This window comes from Cryptomeria japonica, chromosome 3 (assembly GCF_030272615.1).
Source record: "Cryptomeria japonica chromosome 3, Sugi_1.0, whole genome shotgun sequence".
NCBI classification, from domain to species: Eukaryota; Viridiplantae; Streptophyta; class Pinopsida; order Cupressales; family Cupressaceae; genus Cryptomeria; species Cryptomeria japonica.
Genome location: NC_081407.1, coordinates 957,374,339 through 957,394,142, shown reverse-complemented (window position 1 = coordinate 957,394,142; position 19,804 = coordinate 957,374,339). Strand labels below are relative to the sequence as shown.

The following is a 19,804-nucleotide window of genomic DNA, read 5'->3' as shown; positions in this document are numbered from 1 at the left end:
TACTACAGCTTTAGACATTTCCTGATCCCCACATAGACCAAATACGATCTGGACTTCAAAACTATCAATTGAATGTGTTAGCTCAGATATCAAATTTGATATGGACATATTTTACTTTTTTATATTCAAACAGGAAGAAATCTACTGTTGTTTATATTGCTCCTCTATCTAGCTGTATACCATTTTTTGAAGAGATAATTGTTTAGGAAATCAGCTAGCTTTCTGCCCCATGAGCAACTCACCACAGGCTCGCAAGCCAGGTACAGGGAGAGAACTTGAGAGTCTCCTGGTGATACTCAGCTAGTCAAAAGAACATAGCAAGGTTAAAAATGTTTTTTTTACTCATTTTCGTCTTTAGCATATACAAACACAGCAGGGTAAAGTGATTGTCAACTGATTGAACATATCATTTAACGATTTAATCAACGATCGAAATATATATTTCAGTATCTCCCTTCCTTTCTGTTGTTGTGTTTTTGCTATAAACCCTAAACAATGAAAACTCTGTTGTTAAGCTGCTAAAGTTTTCCATTTTTTTTCAATTCTTCAAACCCTTACTGTTTTTCAAATTTTCTGTTCATCACTTTTGCATACCAAGCAATACCTTCTTTGAAGCAAACGTTTGTAAGCAATTTGTGATGTCCCCTTCTAGTTGACATCTGTCAGCTGAGTAGATTAGCCTATCACTGACCCTCGTAGGCTGATGAGGTTGGGTAGAGGGTCCTCCAGAGTTTGATTCACCATCTTCAGAGCGAGCACTCCAGGTCTGGTTTTCGTTTGAGGTCTCCAAGACTCCGTTTGAGATACTTTCTATTTTTAGCAGTCCTGCTATTTATAGCCAATAGGTTGGGCAAGGACAGATTATGGTTTGGTAGTCTCCAGTTCAGACGGCAGGCATTTCTGATGAATACTTAGAGAGATAATAATATTTAATTATTTTTAATTAAATATTAAATGGCGAACTTTAATGTTTTAATGTTTTAATGTTTTAAAAGTCACTTTAAGTTATAACTTAAGTGAGGGTCTATTTCTCATCAGATGGGGCCAGTTTTATATTAAATGGAAAATGATTTATTTTTTGACACTTCAATAGTCAAAAATAAATAATAAAAGTTAAAACATTATTAAAGACCAAATCGCACCTTTCTTGGGAATCGCGCCAACCCTAAATGGAGATGATTAAAGAAGATTTTAGGTCTTCTTTCATTATGCTAAGTTTTGATATTTTTGTTTGGAGCTCTGAGAGGAGTTTTGGCCTAGGGTTTCAGCAGAAGATTCTTCTACAGTGATCAGAGGTATCGGTACAGGAAAACGTGGGATTCTTGTACAACAGCATCAGAGGTTGTGAAATATCAGCTGATCTTGCTCTTTCAGTTGGTTTTATCCAGAAACCAAGATTGGACAGATTGGAAAAGGGTTTATTAATTTTTATGCAAAAGATTGATTGCAGCCGCAGAGTCAAAACAGAGGCAGGAATAAGTCTGTGACAGATGGAGGTTTTGTGCATGTACAACTTGCTGATCTGCCGTACCTTTCTTCTTTGAAAGGGTACGATTTTTGCTGAGGAGGAGTCCAAAAATTCTGAAACAAATGCCAAAAGGGACGCCTTGCCAATGTCTTTCCATCAGGCTAACATGCGAGTATTTCGGGTCAGTTTAAAATAAATTGCAGCTTGCTGTCATAAAATTTGTGCATGACCAGCAATAGGAAAATAAGGGTTTTAACAGAATATACTGGTATTTATCAGTTCTTCTCTAGCTGCTTGTTATTTTTATTTGAGTATTAAATAAATGATGAACGGATGTAATGAGGGTTTGATCAGTGTTGTTGAATATAAATTGATTTCCAGCAAATACCCTTAGTTGCTTTTTGTGCTTAAGATTGTCAAAATTCTATTTGCTGTCATTATTTGCAAAGAACACACTAGAAACGCAACAGGTTCAGCAAAACGTTAGTTGTCTTAGTTGAGGGCCTTTTGAGGTTCTTACAGTGGTATCAGAGTTAAATCCTGCCATCCTAAGGGTTTAGCAATTACATGCAGTCGCAGGAAACGGGTTCACACAGGTATTACATACGCAGCAGAACCTTTCGTGATGGAGAATAGAGTCTTAACAGGCAGTCAGATACCATGGGTGAAAGGCATACAGGCAGCCCAACCAGAGGTCACAGAGCTGAGGATGAGGAGACGAGAATTTTTTAGGACTATGGCTACGGGGCAGCAGAAGGTTGCTTAGGCTTTACAGGCACTCACCACCATGATGGAGCGTATGAATCCTCCAAACCGAAACAATCAAGAACCAGAGGACAATAAGAGTGTAGCCAATATTCCTAGACCTCACAGGGTAGCTACACGCACAGCTGACAGGCCTTCAAGGCCTAATTTCTTGGCAGAAGAACCTGAGGATGTTGCCAAAGCTGAGGCAGAGCCTGTCTTTGTTGATAATGTTATGACGGTACATGATGAGTGGAGTCTTCTTCCACCTGATGTGAGGCAGAATCTGAATTTTGATCAGTTCATGAGGCAAAAACGGGAGGTAGAGAGAAACAAGCAAGAGAGGAGGCCTCGTTTCCAACATAGAGATCTTGAGTTTGCCACAAGCAAGCTCACTCTACCTTATTATGATGGTAGCAGTGCAATTACAACTAGATCTTGGATCCATAAACTGGATACATACTTCACACTGAGACCCATGATTGAAAGGGATGCAATTAAGTTTGCAACCTTACACTTGGACGGTACTGCACATGAGTGGTGGCATAATGGACTCATCACTCTCCAACATGATGAGATTACCACCTACCAGGAGTTCGCTGATTTGTTAGTAGAAAGGTTTGATAAGAAAGACCCTGAGTCATACTTCCGAGAGTTAGCACAACTGAAACAAACAGGGAACTTGGAGGTGTATGTTTCAGAGTTTTTGAAGCTGTCATGCATGGTAAATAACATGTCAAATCAGCGATTAGTAGTTTTGTTTATAGAGGGACTCATGGAGCCTTTGAGAGGCTGGGTAAAGGCATTTGATCCGCCAACACTTCTACTCGCCATTAAAAAGGCACGGAGTATGGATGTGACAGCCACTCAAAATAAATTTGGGACAAAAGGGTCAACATCTTTCAAAGATAATAGGAATTTCAGCAAAGGGAAAGAAAAATCAGACTTTAAAAATGATTACAAGCCAAAGCCAGCAGCCCCTCCCTTAGATCGGGAGACACTTAACGATTTACGGCAAAAGAAACTCTATTTTTATTGCAAAGGTCCGTATGATGCCAACCATGACTGTCCTTTGAAGCCTAAGGGCAGGGCAAACAGAGTAATGTGGGCATATTATGAAGATTCTGAATCTGATCATGAAGGTCAGCCTGCTGGTTATGAGAATTTAGAGGCTGAAGATGACACACAGGGTCCTCCGAGACTTGACAAAATGGATGCGCAAGGTGATGAGCACCTTAAGGAGGCACTTCTCACGAGTATTCAACAGGAAGGGTCATTTAGAATGAGAGGAGTACTTGCTGGTCAGAAAGTTATTACACTGCTGGATACCGGAGCCACACATAACTTTATTGATGCCAAGTTGGTGGAGAAGAGAGGAATCCAAACAGAGGAGTTTGAGGGCATTCGTGTGAGGGTGGCAGATGGTTACACTTTAAAGTGTAATAGGATGATTACACAACTCCCATTACGTGTAAACAATTATGAATTCAAGACTGATTTCTATGTGGTTCAGATGGGAGACACAGATTTGGTCCTTGGTATGAAGTGGTTGCATGAACTAGGCAAGTTTACACTTGACTTGCAGGAGATGGAGATGTCTTTCATCATTGATGAGAAAACACATGTGCTGAAAGCGATTAAGGACAGCAATTTCAGAATGATTACACTCAAGCGGATGGAGAGGCTTGTACGCCATGATTAGACTGAGTGGGCAGCAGAGTGTATGATCATGCCCATACAGTAGGATGCTCAAGAAGTTGAATATCATCCTGACATTCAGATACTGAGAACCAAACATAGCAAGGTTTTCAGTGACATACCATCAGGGAGGCCACCAGATAGGGGTTTTGAGCACATCATTGAGCTAGAGGAGGGAGCGAAGCCAGTGATGATTACTTCATATAGACATCCGAAGCGCCTGAAAGATGAAATAGAGAAAACCATACAGGAGCTTCTGGCCATGGGACATATTCGGCCTAGTAAGTCCCCCTTTGCTTCTTCAGTTGTTTTGGTGAAGAAGAAGGATGGCACATTGCGGATGTGTATTGATTACAGGGTCCTTAATAAGCAAACGATCAAAAACAGATATCCCATTCCGCGTATTGATGAGCTCATAGATGAATTACATGGGGCCTGTTATTTTTCAAAGATTGATTTGAGATCAGGCTATCACCAGATCAGTGTTCGTGAGCAAGATATTGAGAAGACTGCTTTTCGTTGTCATTATGGACATTTTGAGTTTGTGGTTATGCCATTTGGACTAACCAATGCTCCTGCTACTTTCCAGTCCACAATGAACAAAGTCTTTAGACATCAGTTGAGGAAATCAGTATTGGTGTTCTTTGATGATATATTGGTTTACAGTCGTACTTGGGAGGAGCACCTCAGTCACTTAGATACAGTTCTGAGCATTCTGAGCAGGGAGTCCTTGTATGCCAAGGAATCCAAATGTGACCTTGGAATGACTGAGTTATTGTACTTGGGCCATATCATCAGTGCAGAGGGAGTGCGGATGGATCCCGAGAAGATCTGTGCTATTGTAGATTGGCCTACTCCAGTGAACTTCACTCAGTTGCGTGGGTTCTTGGGCCTATGTGGTTTCTACCGCCGTTTTGTTAACGGTTATTGGCGCCATGCGGCACCTTTGACAGACTTGATGAAAAAGGGTGGTTTCTACCACCGTTTTGTTAACGGTTATTCGCGCCATGCGGCACCTTTGACAGACTTGATGAAAAAGGGTGCCTTCTTATGGACTCCTGAGGCCCAGGAGTGTTTTGAGAGGTTCAAGGAGCTCATCACTTCATGTCCAGTACTTGCTACACCTGACTCCTCGAAGTCATTTGAGTTACAATGTGATGCCTCTGGTGAGGGCATTGGGGCGGTGCTTATGTAGGACAAGCACCCTATTGCTTATGAGAGTAGGAAACTCTGTGGACCTGAGAGAATTTACAGCATTTATGATAAGGAAATGTTGGACATAATGCATGCACTGGCCAAGTTTAGACAGTACTTAGTGGGCAGCAAGTTCTGCATTAAGACTGACCACAATAGTTTGAGACATTTCCTTGGGCAGCGTGACTTAAATGACAAGCAACAAAAGTGGGTCAGCAAAATTCAGGCTTACAACTTTGATATTTCCTATATCAAAGGCACACAGAATGTAGTTGCAAATGCCTTGTACGTCGTCCCCACCTGAATTCTATGGTCCAAATAGCAAAGGATTGGCGGCATATTATAGTGGCAAAGTACGCCAAAGATAGCTGGGCTGCAGGTGTGATAGAGGGGTCAATAGTGGACAGCAGGTATACAGTTGTAAATGAATTGATCATTTACAAGGGGAGAGTGTACTTGATCCCAGGATCGGAGTTGAGGAGTAGGGTACTGTGGTTTTGTCATGATGAACCGATAGCAGGACATCCCGGGTTTTTCAAAACCTGCAGACAGATTCGTGAGCGCTTCACGTGGAAAGGGCTCAAGGCGGATGTTCTACAGTATGTTAGAGAGTGCCCTGTTTGTCAGCAAAATAAACAGGAGCATACATACCCTGCTGGTTTACTTCAGCCACTTCCAATTCCTGACCGGAAGTGGGAATGTTTGACTATGGATTTCATCACAGGGTTACCGAGAGCGCAGGGACGTGATTGCATATTTGTGGTTGTGGATCGTTTGACGAAGTATGCTCACTTCTATCCGATCACCACCACTTATTCAGCTATTCAGGCAACAAAGTTATTCTTCAGAGAGGTGTTCAAATTACATGGGTTGCCTCGAACTATTGTCAATGATAGGGACATGCGGTTTTTGAGCCACTTTTGGCAGGAGCTTTTCAGACTCTGTGGGACAGAGCTTACACCGAGCACCAGTTACCACCCTCAGACTGATGGCCAGACTGAGATAGTTAACAAATGGGTGGAGGGATACCTCAGGAACTATATTTCAAGGCAACAAAAGGCGTGGGTGAAGTGGATTTACCTCTGTGAGTACTGTTACAATACCACTCACCACATGTCCATTCAGATGACTCCATTTACAGCACTGTACGGGTATGAACCTCCCAGTCTCATTGACTTATTGCTGAGTGACAGTAGGGTGCCTAGTGCGGGAGACATGATACAGGAGAGTCAGGACATTGTAAAGACTCTTAAGGAAAGTATAGCCAAGGCACAAAATCAGCAAAAACAATATGCTGATCAGAAGAGGACAGAAAGGTCATTTGAGGTAGGAGACATGGTGTATTTGATGTTGCAACCTTATCGACAATCTACTCTCAGGAGGAGTGGAGCAGAGAAGCTCAAGCCTCAATGTTATGGCCCTTTCAGAGTAACCAGGCGTATAGGTGAGGTGGCTTATGAGTTGGATTTACCAGCAGATAGCAGAGTACACAATGTGTTTCATGTGTCACGTCTCAAAAAAGCATTGGGACACCGTATTTTTCCTTCCACGGTCTTACCACCGCTGGATGATGAGGGAAAGTTGATACTCGTACCCGAGGCTATCATTGAGTTCAGGGAGAGGAATTTCAGGAGACGAACTATCACAAAATACCTGGTGAAATGGAAGGATTTGCCGGTAGAGGATGCTACTTGGGAAAGCGAGGAAATTTTACAGCATCCGGAGTTGAGAATCCGGAGTTGAGATTGCTTGAGGACAAGCAATTTCAGGAGGGGCGGACTGTGATGTCCCCTTCTAGTTGACATCTGTCAGCTGAGTAGATTAGCCTATCACTGACCCTCGTAGGCTGATGAGGTTGGGTAGAGGGTCCTCCAGAGTTTGATTCACCATCTTCAGAGCAAGCACTCCAGGTCTGGTTTTCGTTTGAGGTCTCCAGGACTCCGTTTGAGATACTTTCTATTTTTAGCAGTCCTGCTATTTATAGCCAGTAGGTTGGGCAAGGACAGATTATGGTTTGGCAGTCTCCAATTCAGACGGCAGGCATTTCTGATGAATACTTAGAGAGATATTAATATTTAATTATTTTTAATTAAATATTAAATGGCGAACTTTAATGTTTTAATGTTTTAAAAGTCACTTGGGCCAGTTTTATATTAAATGGAAAATGATTTATTTTTTGACACTTCAATAGTCAAAAATAAATAATAAAAGTTAAAACATTATTAAAGGCCAAATCGCACCTTTCTTGGGAATCGCGCCAACCCTAAATGGAGATGATTAAAGAAGATTTTAGGTCTTCTTTCATTATGCTAAGTTTTGATATTTTTGTTTGGAGCTCTGAGAGGAGTTTTGGCCTAGGGTTTCAACAGAAGATTCTTCAGCAGTGATCAGAGGTATCGGTACAGGAAAACGTGGGATTCTTGTGCAACAGCATCAGAGGTTGTGAAATATCAGCTGATCTTGCTCTTTCAGTTGGTTTTATCCAGAAACCAAGATTGGACAGATTGGAAAAGGGTTTATTAATTTTTATGCAAAAGATTGATTGCAGCCACGGAGTCAGAACAGAGGCAGGAATAAGTGTGTGACAGATGGGGGTTTTGTGCATGTACAACTTGCTGATCTGTCGTACCTTTCTTCCTTGAAAGGGTACGATTTTTGCTGAGGAGTCCAAAAATTCCGAAACAAATGCCAAAAGGGACGCCTTGCCAATGTCTTTCCATCAGGCTAACATGCGAGTATTTCGGGTCAGTTTAAAATAAATTGCAGCTTGCTGTCATAAAATCTGTGCATGACCAGCAATAGGAAAATAAGGGTTTTAACAAAATATACTAGTATTTATCAGTTCTTCTCTAGCTGCTTGTTATTTTTATTTGAGTATTAAATAAATGATAAACGGATGTAATGAGGGTTTGATCAGTGTTGTTGAATATAAATTGATTTCCAGCAAATACCCTTAGTTGCTTTTTGTGCTTAAGATTGTCAAAATTCTATTTGCTGTCATTATTTGCAAAGAACACACTTGAAACGCAACAGGTTCAGCAAAATGTTAGTTGTCTTAGTTGAGGGCCTTTTGAGGTTCTTACACAATTCCTAGTTATCTCTCCATATTTAGAAAAACTAGAGAGGGAGAACACAGCAACAATATTTTTGATGGGGTGCTTGTCAAGAATGCAAATGAGGTACTCAAGGTAAATAACAAACTTAAGTTCTAGACTGAGTTTTGTATTTGCTGTCTTTTGTTGTTTTTGTTTTTGTTTTTAATTTTCTATTTTAAAAAATTTCAATTTTTTTTTTTAGGTCGCATAGCCTTTTCATAAAGGTTTTGTGTTTGGTCCATGGGGTAAAATGCTGATGAGTTGTATCTACAAGGCCATGTATAGGACAGAGGAGACCATTATGCATAATTATGGCATGCATAAGAGGAAATATGAAATCATTTGGTGCATCATTGACCATAAATAGACAATTCAACACTACTTGGTAGTGCATGCCATGGCATACTACTTAAACCAAACATTTTACTTCTTTGATAACATTAGGGCTTATGAGGTTGTGTTGGACCTTAGTACATGCATTGAGAAGATAACACCTAACAAAGACCTTAGAGACATAATTCTAAATGAGTTGGAAGTCTAGAAGGGTGAGGAGAGGAGGCTCTTTTCTTCACCTTTAGCAGTCTGAAAGAGGGAAAACCAGCAACCAAGTAAAAATCCATTAGTGCTTTAATAACACACTTGTTTGATAAATCCAATTTTACTTTTTAACTTGATAATATTACTAGAAACTTATAGAAAGTTTAAACTCTTAATTACATTTTTTAATGTTCTAACTTCTATTTATGGATTTGTGATGTGGATTATTTATGGTGCTGCAATACCAAATCTGCCATTTTTTGTTGCAGCGATGTACTGCTTTTGGTTTTGAGTGCAATTCGTGCCTATTTGAGAGCATTCACACTAAGAAGAGAAACAGTTTGACATAAAAGTGCCTTAGTGACTTGTCTTCGTCCAATACAACCTTCACCCTCGAAGCAAAAGGTGGAGGATCCCTCTCATAATGACATCAACTTGGATGACATCAAACCATATGCAGACTTGATTGTCAACACACAAATGTAATGTTCACTGGAGAAGATCTCACTAAATTGGAAAGAGAAACAGCAACCAGGGAGGAACTGTATAAAGCCATACTGGACAAAAACATACATGAGGAATCATTCACTCATCATGTTGATCAGATCTATGGGCCTCATTTACCTTCTAGTTTGAAGCTGGATAGCACTAGTTCTTAGGAGGGAAAGAGGAACCAATACATTGTCATTATAGCTGGTTGTTGCACTTTGAAAATTTTGAATTTTGAGCATGTACAAGAATTATATAGTATCATATGTTCGTGTTGGAAATAAGCCACACCCGGACCGACAATGGACTGGTCCAAGAGGGGCCAGTAGCTCAGTGGTAGAGCACTCCAGAAGCGTATGGAAGGTCCTAGGTTTGAGTCCTAGCTGGTCCATGTCTCAACATGGTATCAGAGCCAGGTCCAAGCTAGGAGCCCCAAGCACACGAGAGGTGTGGCTTAAGAGGGGGTGTTAGTGTTGGAAATAAGCCACAGCCGGACAGACAATGGACTGGTCCAAGAGGAGCCAGTAGCTCAGTGGTGGAGCACTCCAGCAGCGTATGGAAGGTCCTAGGTTCGAGTCTTAGCTGGTCCATGTCTCAACATCATATGTGTCATCTTTGAATTGTGACAAATTAATAATTATTTGTGCATCACATGCATTAATTTAAGTGTTTTTTGTGTGATTATGTAGTTTTTGTTTTGGTGCCGAAGTCATTATTTTGGACTGCCAAGTTTTCGCCAAATCCAAATTTTCAAACTGTGGCTCAGATAGATACATAGCATAAAAGGAAGGAGGTATGATTAAAAAGAATGTTTTATCAATGAAGCACTCTTACTAGCAACATTAAATCCTTCTCTTGCATCTTTAAGTGGTAAATACTTTTACCTAGACAACCTCACTATCACTAACATATAAATGCATTAACATTCTAACATCATCCCACTCCCCAACACTAATATATTATTGTTTACATCACAATAATGATAGACAAAAATTCATTACTTGAAAACTTTCTTGTTGATTTTGAGATGGACAAAATTAACTTAGAACCTAATGTCTGAATTAACCACATGTAATGTCCCCTACCAGCGAAAAAGCCTTATGCTTGAAAGTAGATGGCCTGATTGGTGAGAACCCTGCAATCACAAAGATGCACACAAAACCTACAACCATATTTGTTTCTGATCAGCATAAGATATTCAATTCTAACATACAGACAGTGGGCAAGTATAAGAGGCCTGAAAGAATAGCAAGGGTCCGTTGTCTACCAAGACCAAGGGCTGGCTGCTTCTAACCCCCTTGCTAGCCTTGGCGGCCCTGTTTGCTATCCTTCCAGAAGTTATACCTTAAGACACTTAGATTCTTTCTAACTTGGTAAGACTGGCATGGAGATGGTAACTGGCTCCTTGACTTCATGAGTCCTATGACAGCCCCTCGTTACCACTGGATACCCTCTCCAATGCTCTTACCAAGACAGAATTAAAACAGTAACTCTAAACTACTTATGTGATACACAGCAATAATACTAAATGAAATTATACAGTACATAATAACAGTCATGCTGTCCCAGTCATAAACAAATAGTAATATATATCAATTGTATTGTCCCAGTCATATACAAACAGTAATATATATATCAGGACTGTTATATTTAATAAATAGATACATGAATATTTCCTATTTAATATTTTAATACTATTTCCTAAAGCAATAATTAATAACTTGACTGAAGGAAGTTACTGTGTTCTTGGCTGGGCCAAGAATGTAACTCCTTACCTGTCCGTGGTGTAGAAGAAAATTCCAATATGCTCTGAATTTGTTACCTTGCTGGCAATACTTCCCTCTTTTTATTTTATGTTCTCCTTCCATATCCTCTCTTTGACCCACTCATGCTTTCCTTTATTCTAAAGGAAAAGGCACGCTCATTGGAGGAGACGTGACTTAGTCTTGAGTCACGTCCTCCCAATATTAAAACGGTATCTCTTTACCCAATAAGAAATAAGAAATCATGGCATTCATAATCAGTTAATTGGGTGCTAATAATATTATTTTATCTATTAGTTATTAACAAATTCTTCTTTACAGAGAAACGGGACTCCCCCGGACTCGCCTAAACTCGGCGAGTCCAAGTCCGAGTCATGCTCCCCGAGTCTCTGGGGCTCGGACTCGGACTCGTCCGAGTCTGGCGAGCAACTCGCCAAACTCGCCGAGTCCCAAGCCCCAAACTCGGCTAGTGGCTAGGTTAGTAAAATGACAAAAAAAATACATTTTAAAAAGTTTTTTTTAAATGAATGGTATCGTCTTTGTTCACTACAACCTTCGCCTGAGAATGAGAAAAATTAGGGTTACAACATGTCAGCCGATAGAAAAATAACACCCGACACCTTGCGCTGCCCCTTGACCCCGCAAGGGGCGATGCCCCTTGACCCCACCTTGGGGGCGCTGCCCCCAAACCCCCGTTGAAAAATATGGGGGGAAACTGCGTCGATAGAAGTAGGGAAAATTTAAGCTCCGAGTCTAACACTGATTGGATCGACCAGGTAGATATAGAGGCTGAGACTGTAGCCATGGCAGAGGAGGAGCGGAGAGCACGAGCACAGACAGGAGATTTAGAGGCAGATAGTGACACGGATGTTCCTGATGTTGGTGAGCATGGCATGGTGTCACGGGGAGCGGCTATAGTTGTCAAATCATCCAGGACCTACCTTAGACGCCTTTGCAGGGGGCCGGGGCCGAAGGGTGCAGGCTCCTCTGAGCCATAGGCTTGTAGTTGTATTTACCTTTGGTATTTGTATGAAACATTTGATGATGATCATATGATGACATGGATTTTTTATTCCATGAGTTTTGTAATATTGTATACATTTGACAATATTTATATATCTATGTTTGTTATTTCCTTCAGCTACAATTTGCGTTTATGCTTATGTGATTGATGTATACTTGTGAATGTAATCAAATGAGCCGAGTTTGATGATGTTATTGTGTCTTTAAGGTGTATTCAATAAAGGGTGCCTGAAACAAGTTTTAAATCTTTAAAAATCTCTAAATTTCTTGAGTTTTTCACTTTCCCGAGTCCAGCCGAGTTTGGAGCCAGTCTGATGCCGAGTCCGAAGTCCGAGTCCGAGTCGGCCGAGCCGAGTCCGAGTCTCGTTTCTTTGCTTCTTTATTATATATATTTAACAGTGTTCTACGGGCGTTGGGGACACGGGGACGCGTCTCCGCGATGGGGGGACCAAGGGTCTAAATTTGGGGAAGGCGGGGGGGGTGGCGAGGTGGTGGTGCTCATATACTTATACATATACATATAGTACTTGAAAAACTAGTTTTGAAAAGATGTATAACAGTGTAAGAATTAGATTTCAAATGAAACTATAGGAAATACCAAGATTACATAGATTAGTAATACTAATTGCTAAAAGTAAATACAATTTGACAAATGAAATTGTCAAATTGGAGATTTCTCATTTCTATCATATGAATATCGAAAAAGGAAAACAAAAATACGAATATCTAATGCCATTGCAAAGTCTATAATAAATTAATAATAAAGATGATTACATGATTCATCATTACAATGAGTAGCCAAATACAAATACGTGTAGCAATAGCATTACAAAAGAGACGAGTCAAATACAAAATGACAAAACTCAAAATGTAGCTAATGGAGGCCTCTAATCATTTGTGAACTCCTCCTCATTGGAACTGTTGGACTCCTGAAGATCAAGGTCCCTCAAGCTCACACCAACTAGCCCTGCATCTGAAGTGGTAGGATCATCCTCATCAATCTGTGAAGGCTCCTTTGGCTCTACATCCCATCGTGTCGCTGGACTCTACTTGTACACAAGTGTCTTGCGGTCCATACGACGCAAAGCACTGTGTACAGCCACAAGCTTCTCTACTCTCTTAGAGGTAAGTTTGTTCCTCTTAAAAGAGTGGATGAAGCTATATGTAGACCAGTTCCTCTCAGCAGCTGAAGAACTGGAAACCTGGGATAGCAGACAGATGGCTAGAGTGGTGGTCAAAAATTTCGGGCCATAACAATTCCACCATAAAAGTGGGTCCTCCTGTGCCATGTTGTCTATATCCATATTTGCCGCATTTGAATAACCTCTAAGAGTGGCAAATCTTCCCCACTCAGTGCGCATTGTGCCAGCATCTCTGGAATCAAACATCTTCTCTATGCACCTAAAGAAACCCGCCTTCACCTCATCATCCTGAATCGGTGTCAGTCTACCCGATCTAGCCTTGTACCACTTAGGATTCAAGGCAAAGGCAGCCATATGCAAAGGAGTGTTCAACTTGTCCCATCTACGTTGAATGATAGGCTGGATTTGCTCATTGTAGAATGCTAAAGAGGGGTCCTTCACTCGCACAGCAGCCCTCATTTGGTCAAACATAGATTCAATGCACTCATACACCTCTCCAAGGTTAGGTGCATCCCCATCCCCATATCTGATCACCTGGAATACTGGAGAAATGATAGAGACAATGTATTTCGCATCAGTCCAAAGCACATCACTCTTCACTATCTCCTTCACCCTTCTCCCCTACTCTGTCTTGGCCTCAACCCACCTATTCCACTCATTAGTCATAACCATGAGTTGCAATGGCTCTTGCAACTCAATCATTCTCTCCAAGAGAATGAAATAGGATGCATATCTAGTCTCAACTGGTTTCAAGAACTCCTTCGTGAAGGTCCTGAAGAGTGCATGTGCAGTGTGGTGGTTGCAGATAAACATCTGCACATCTCTCGCATCGGTGACCACTCCTCTAATCCAATCTATCTTCCCCATGTCCTTGAGTGCATTGTTCATTGCATGCACACAACATGGGGTCCACCAAATGTGTCTATAGGCTGCCTCAATGAGTCTCCCTGTTGCTCTACACACATGGGCTGCATCTGTCACTACTTGGACCACATTTTGTGGCCCAACCTCCTCAATAGCCTCCCTGAGGACCTGAAATTGGAAATCAGCATCTTTACTATGCCCTGTACAATCAACTGCTCTAGGGAAGTATGGGCCCTCTGCACATGTGACCATGACGTTGATGAGTGGACGATGGCTAATGTTTGTCCACCCATCCATAACTCTGTTGCACCCCGATGCCACCCAACATGCCTTCATCTTCTCCATCAAAATATTGATCTTGGAATAGCATTTATCCAAGATCGAGGTCCTCATTTTCGTCTCCCCTGGTGGCACATAAGATGGTCCTCCCTTGGCCACCATAGCCATCATCTCCCTATAACAAGGAGACCGTGTAACATGAAATGGAATGCCATTGGCAAAGAAGAACTTGCCAATGGATTCATCTATCTCATCTCTCAGCCGCACATTAAACATATCAGCAATGGGGTTGCTCTGTGGTGTCTGCAACCTACGTTTCCCATCCCTGGAGGCAGTAGAAGTGGAAATGGATGGAGATCCAAACATCATTCCTCCCGTCTGCGAAGCATGAGAAGTATGTGGCACATTCTGGTTGCCCTGAAGTGCTGCCCTAGCAGACAAAGTAGTAGGCATTGAAATATTTGTGTCATCTGGAACCCCCCAAAGCCTGTTAAACTCAATTATGTACTGTATATTTTTGGCTTCCTCAAAAAACTTACAATGTTTCACGCCTTTTCCTCTCCAAAACAAAAATTGTGCATTCACCCTACTAATGCTACCGAACCATTCTGTGTCACAAATATTGCACTTCCACTTCCTTGTTCCCCCACTTGAATGTGATGTGCCTTGTATTGATATTCGTGAAGCAAATTGTTTTAGAGGAGACTTAGGATCAAAATGACCCCTATCATATGGTGCCAACAACTCTGAAGGGCAACCTGTACTAGCTGGTGCACTTGCCATAGAACTAGATTGGGCTCCAGGATCAGCCCCATGGTCACCCCCCTCATTTTCAAGTTCATATTCTGAATCATTCTCACTATGAGAATGGATTTCCATGTCATCTTCACTCATGCCTTGGGAGCTCATTGTGAAATTGACACTGCATTTCACAAAAATAAAATAAAATAAAAATCAGCCTAGTTTACCAATATATTTTTAAATTTTTTTCCTATTCATCTCAAAATGAGATTTGATGTTGAATGTTGAATCATTTTGCCCTCAAGATTCAACATCAAATCTCATTTTGAGTCTTGAGATGAATAGGGAAAAAAAATCCAAAAATGACATAGAACAATCAAAATCAGAAAATAAAACAAAAAAAAACAAGAAAAAGTTGAAAAACCCTACCTTGTGCTTGAAAAATCTCTCCAAAATGTAGAAGAATCTTCTTCTTCCTCTTCTTCTTGCTTCTTCTAACTCCTATCACGCTTGCAATCAGCTTTTCTCACCCCTTCAATGAGTCTTCTTCAAGTTTTTCCTCCTCTTCAGCTTGCTGGAAAAAAAATCAGTTTTCCAAAATGAGAGTTAAATCTAAAAGAAACATGCTTTTGTGTTGTTTTGGGGGGTTGGGTGGGGCCCACGTCCAATTAGGGTTACCCCTTAACCCCCCCAAAAGGCACATGTTTTTTAAAAAATGGCTTTTTCGATTTGTTTAGACTTGGGAACACGGGAGACGCCCGGGCGTCTCCCCATCCCTCGAGAGACACCTGGGCGTCTCCCCGTCCCTCGAGAGACGCCTGGGCGTCTCCCCGTCCCTCGAGAGACGCCTGGGCGTCTCCCTGGGAGATGCGGAGACGTGCAGGCAGAGACGTCTCCACGGCGTTTGGGTGGCGGTGGCGGGACGGCAAGGGACGTCGCGTCCCCGTCCCCGAGACGTCTTTGACGGGGGGACGCGCCCAAAAAGGGGGGGGACGCATCCCCGTGGAACACTGATATTTAACAATACGTATTAAATATTCAATATTATTATTTAATTATTAATTTAATTAATATTATATTGCTTAATTATATGGCTTAATTGATTCAATTCATATTATATTGCTGATAGAAATAAATGGACGATTAATTGGTACTAAATAAGTGTATTAATATTTAATTATATTTTAATTTAATTTTTTATTTTTAATCTTTTGTATTTATTATTATTAAATTATATTTCAAAGTGGGGACATTACACCACAAAACCATAAATAAGCATAATGTTATTCCATTATAATTGAGCATGAATGAATTAAGCAATAGTACAATGAGTAAAATACAAATATACGGGCCTTTCAGATGAGTAAGTCAAGATGGCACGTGTCCAAAAGGTTATAACTTAACTCCCAATCAGGAGATGAATAAACTCAGGCAACTAAGAAAAAGGTAGCACGTGGCATCTAAATTCCATCAATCAAAAATTGATGAAAGATGGTGGCAACAGATGACCTCAAATCAAGGATCACGCATGTTATTATTAGCTACCCAGGTGAAAGATTAAATATTGTCTTATCCTAAGTCAATTTAATAAGTAGGTGCAATATTACACTTAGGGTATAGTAGTATCTTGATTACAACAACATTTTCCTGCTTCAACATATTCTTCTTTTATATCTTTAGGTCATAGTTTCAGTTGCCTTAAAGGTGTAATTCATTACAAAATGTTATGGTTATTCATATTCTAACAGTACGAAGTTAAATCATAATTTCATAATACATGTCTTCTAATTCAGTAAAGCTAAAACCAACCTGCAAACAGTACATCACATAAATATTGCATCTTCTGACATAAATGCCGATAACAAAAGACATTATCTTCCCACATAAGTAACTAGAGCATTTCTAAGAACTTTAATTTATTGTGTGTGGACTGAATAGGTGCTTGGTTTGCTGAATTGTTGGTTATATAGATTGGCATGGATGCCAAAATGATAGAAAGCACTGTTCCTATTTGACAGTTCAAATTCTTGGACAACTTTTGTTATCACTCTGAAAATGAAACAAGATATCCAATGAAAGCTAAAGTATCCATCTCACCTCTGTGGTTGTGTTGTTACCTTCTTTTCTAGCCAACTCCTCCTCTTCAAGCAAAGTACCTTCATCATCCTGCAAGCATAGCAAGATCAATCTTTTTCTTTCCAACATTCACCTTACAGAATATATTCAATAAATACTTGTCATATTAGGAAAATGCTACACTAACAAGATGCACATGGTTTTTAAAGATCTTCAATATACCTGTCAAATATAAAACATTGAAATTTTAAATAATAAATCGGAGATGGACAAGAAGACTTGCAAGGATGGGGTATACCAGTTAAGAGTTGCACCATCCGCAAAGACAATTTAAACTGCAAGGCTTAGGAGTGGACAATACCTCTTCTTCTCCTGCAAGAGCGCCATTGATATACTCCCCATCATCCTGCAGCAGACATGCTTATCTTAGTCAATCTGCCAGTAACAGGCGATTTTGTATTGAAGGGAGACCACGCTGGCCTAGGCTTCATCTCAATCAAAAAGCCTGCAAGAGACAAGATGACTAAACTTACTAAACCACACCTCATCTAAATGCAAGCATTCCCTCAAGACCTTGTATTTTGACTCTAAGACTTGGCAAATGGACAGAATTGGATTCACTATCAAAGTAACAAATGGTATTCAGTAATGGATTTTGAACAGGGCAGTGGGCTTCAAGATGGAGCTTAGACACCTTACACACTAAATGCTAAAATCGCACTTAACAAAAAAAAGTTGATATTTTAGAGCATCAAGCTCTTACCGTTTCATTTCCCGAGTCAAGTGTGATTGTATCCTCTATAGCTGTCCTCTGTCTACTAGTCAAACTTCTGACCTTCAAATTCTGGTCAGTAGGGGTAATATCTTGCACACCATCAGAAGCAGGTAATAGAGCTCCAGAAAGACTACTTTCATCACCTAAAAAATATTGAGTGGCTTCCATGAGTTCTCAAAGCACATTAACAGTAAGGCATTAAATCTTCACTCCACCACACTGATCTATAAAAATGCTCAACATTTGCCATCAACATCAATGGTAAAACCCAAACTCCTTTTTCTAACAACAAGCTGTTACCTAATTCGTTGTTTTCATGGTGCTCATTAGTAGTCTCCTCTCTCGTAGATTGAAAATTTGTCTTACGTACACCTTCTTCATTACTTTCCTCCACAAAGCCAATGTGTTTTGTTACTGCTTCAGACTTTGATGTATTATCCTCAAAATCCGGTTCATGTTCTTCAGTATCATTTTCAGAATGATTCTCTGCACTCTCACTACCTGGACAAGATTTAGTTCAATTAGCAGCAGGAATCTCCATAAATCAGACAATTGCCTCAAAAAGAGAAATGGTCAAACAAGGATCAGGAAATTCCCGTATGTTAAGCCACATATCATAATTATACAAAAGGATTTCACCTTCATTATGCCTGTAGCGTTTAAGAAGCTCCTCTAATGGTAAATCACTTTCATCTCGAAGAGCTGCAAGTTCCGCTCTTCGTTCATCTTCAGTTATCAGTGCTTCATCAGCTTCCAATGTTTCTTCATCATCTTCCTGCCATTGTAAAAATATTAGAGTCTCACTTGGAGGATCCAAACAGAATATGATTGGAAAGAACAAATACAGCCTCAAAAATGAAAAAAAATTGTAGCCAAATATGCTGTAAAGTAATTTTGCTAAATTCTTCTATAGGAGCAAAGGAAAAGAGAAAAATCGAAAAAAAACAATCTAATGCATTGCAACATGTCTCTTCTTATTATTGCTAATACTGCAAAGCTTCATAAAGCCTACAGAAAAAACCCAATGGCTGTCTGCAACAGTATTAGGTTTCATATGCTCTTGAAAAAGTGATAAAACCCAAAACATATGTGATGATTGATGTTTGTCTTGGTTGGTAGTTTATATGTAATCAAATATATGAATCATAAATAAAATTGACAAAATATCAAACAACCAGCATAAAATCAATAAAATTGGCAAAAACAAAGAAATTGGACCTAGAACTTATGAAAACAACTTATACATTATAGCAGAAACATACAAAGCTGAATCCTGCTCCACACACATTGGTAATGACAAGCAAGGACACCTTGCAATATAAATACGTTACTCTAGTAACAGGGAGTACTCTACTAACTCTGGCATATTGGTTTACTTCAGCATTTATATTTAAACGTATATAAGTCTCGAATATCATGATAAAAGCATGAATTACAGGCTAGATAGGTTGTGTTATTATCAGTCCTTTGCTGACCAGTGTTTATACCCCTAATATTATTGTCGACTAGGTAATCTTTCATAGTATAGACAACAATTTCTGATGCTGACTTAATATGAAAGAAACCTAGGCTATAATAATAACAGGGGTAAGTATGCAGAGATAATATTAGCTCTTCTTCTTCTCTTTGGCACTAACACTTAATAAAGTGGTTTTGCAGAAGGATTGTTTTGAGAATCTGTTTTGCAGGATAATCAGAAGATGGCAAATATTGCAACAGTGAACTATGAAGTTTGGCAGAAGCATATTTACCTCATGGAAATTATAGATGTTACCTATGAAGGGCTTTTTGATCAGCCAGAATGAAGAATTTGTAAAAGATTATATGTAAATCATTAAATGTTATTAGTCACTGACTGGACCTATAGTCCGGGGCAAGGCCGGAGGTTTTCTCCTCTCCGCACTTTCCTACCGGTG

The 19,804-nt window shown here is 40.1% G+C and overlaps 1 protein-coding gene across 3 annotated transcripts in view; it reads right to left on the bottom strand.

Annotated features, from left to right (window-relative positions):
• The window catches only part of LOC131035517 (protein PHOTOPERIOD-INDEPENDENT EARLY FLOWERING 1), a 70,412-nt gene that overhangs the window by 19,462 nt on the left and 31,146 nt on the right, over positions 1-19,804 (bottom strand). For all 3 annotated transcript variants that reach the window (XM_057967225.2, XM_057967226.2, XM_057967224.2), the window contains 5 exons: positions 18,528-18,663; positions 18,189-18,389; positions 17,877-18,031; positions 17,475-17,519; positions 17,135-17,203 (listed from right to left, as the gene is read on the bottom strand). In XM_057967225.2, coding sequence (XP_057823208.2) covers positions 17,135-17,203; positions 17,475-17,519; positions 17,877-18,031; positions 18,189-18,389; positions 18,528-18,663 — 606 coding nt within the window. The remainder of the gene's footprint in view (positions 1-17,134; positions 17,204-17,474; positions 17,520-17,876; positions 18,032-18,188; positions 18,390-18,527; positions 18,664-19,804) is intronic.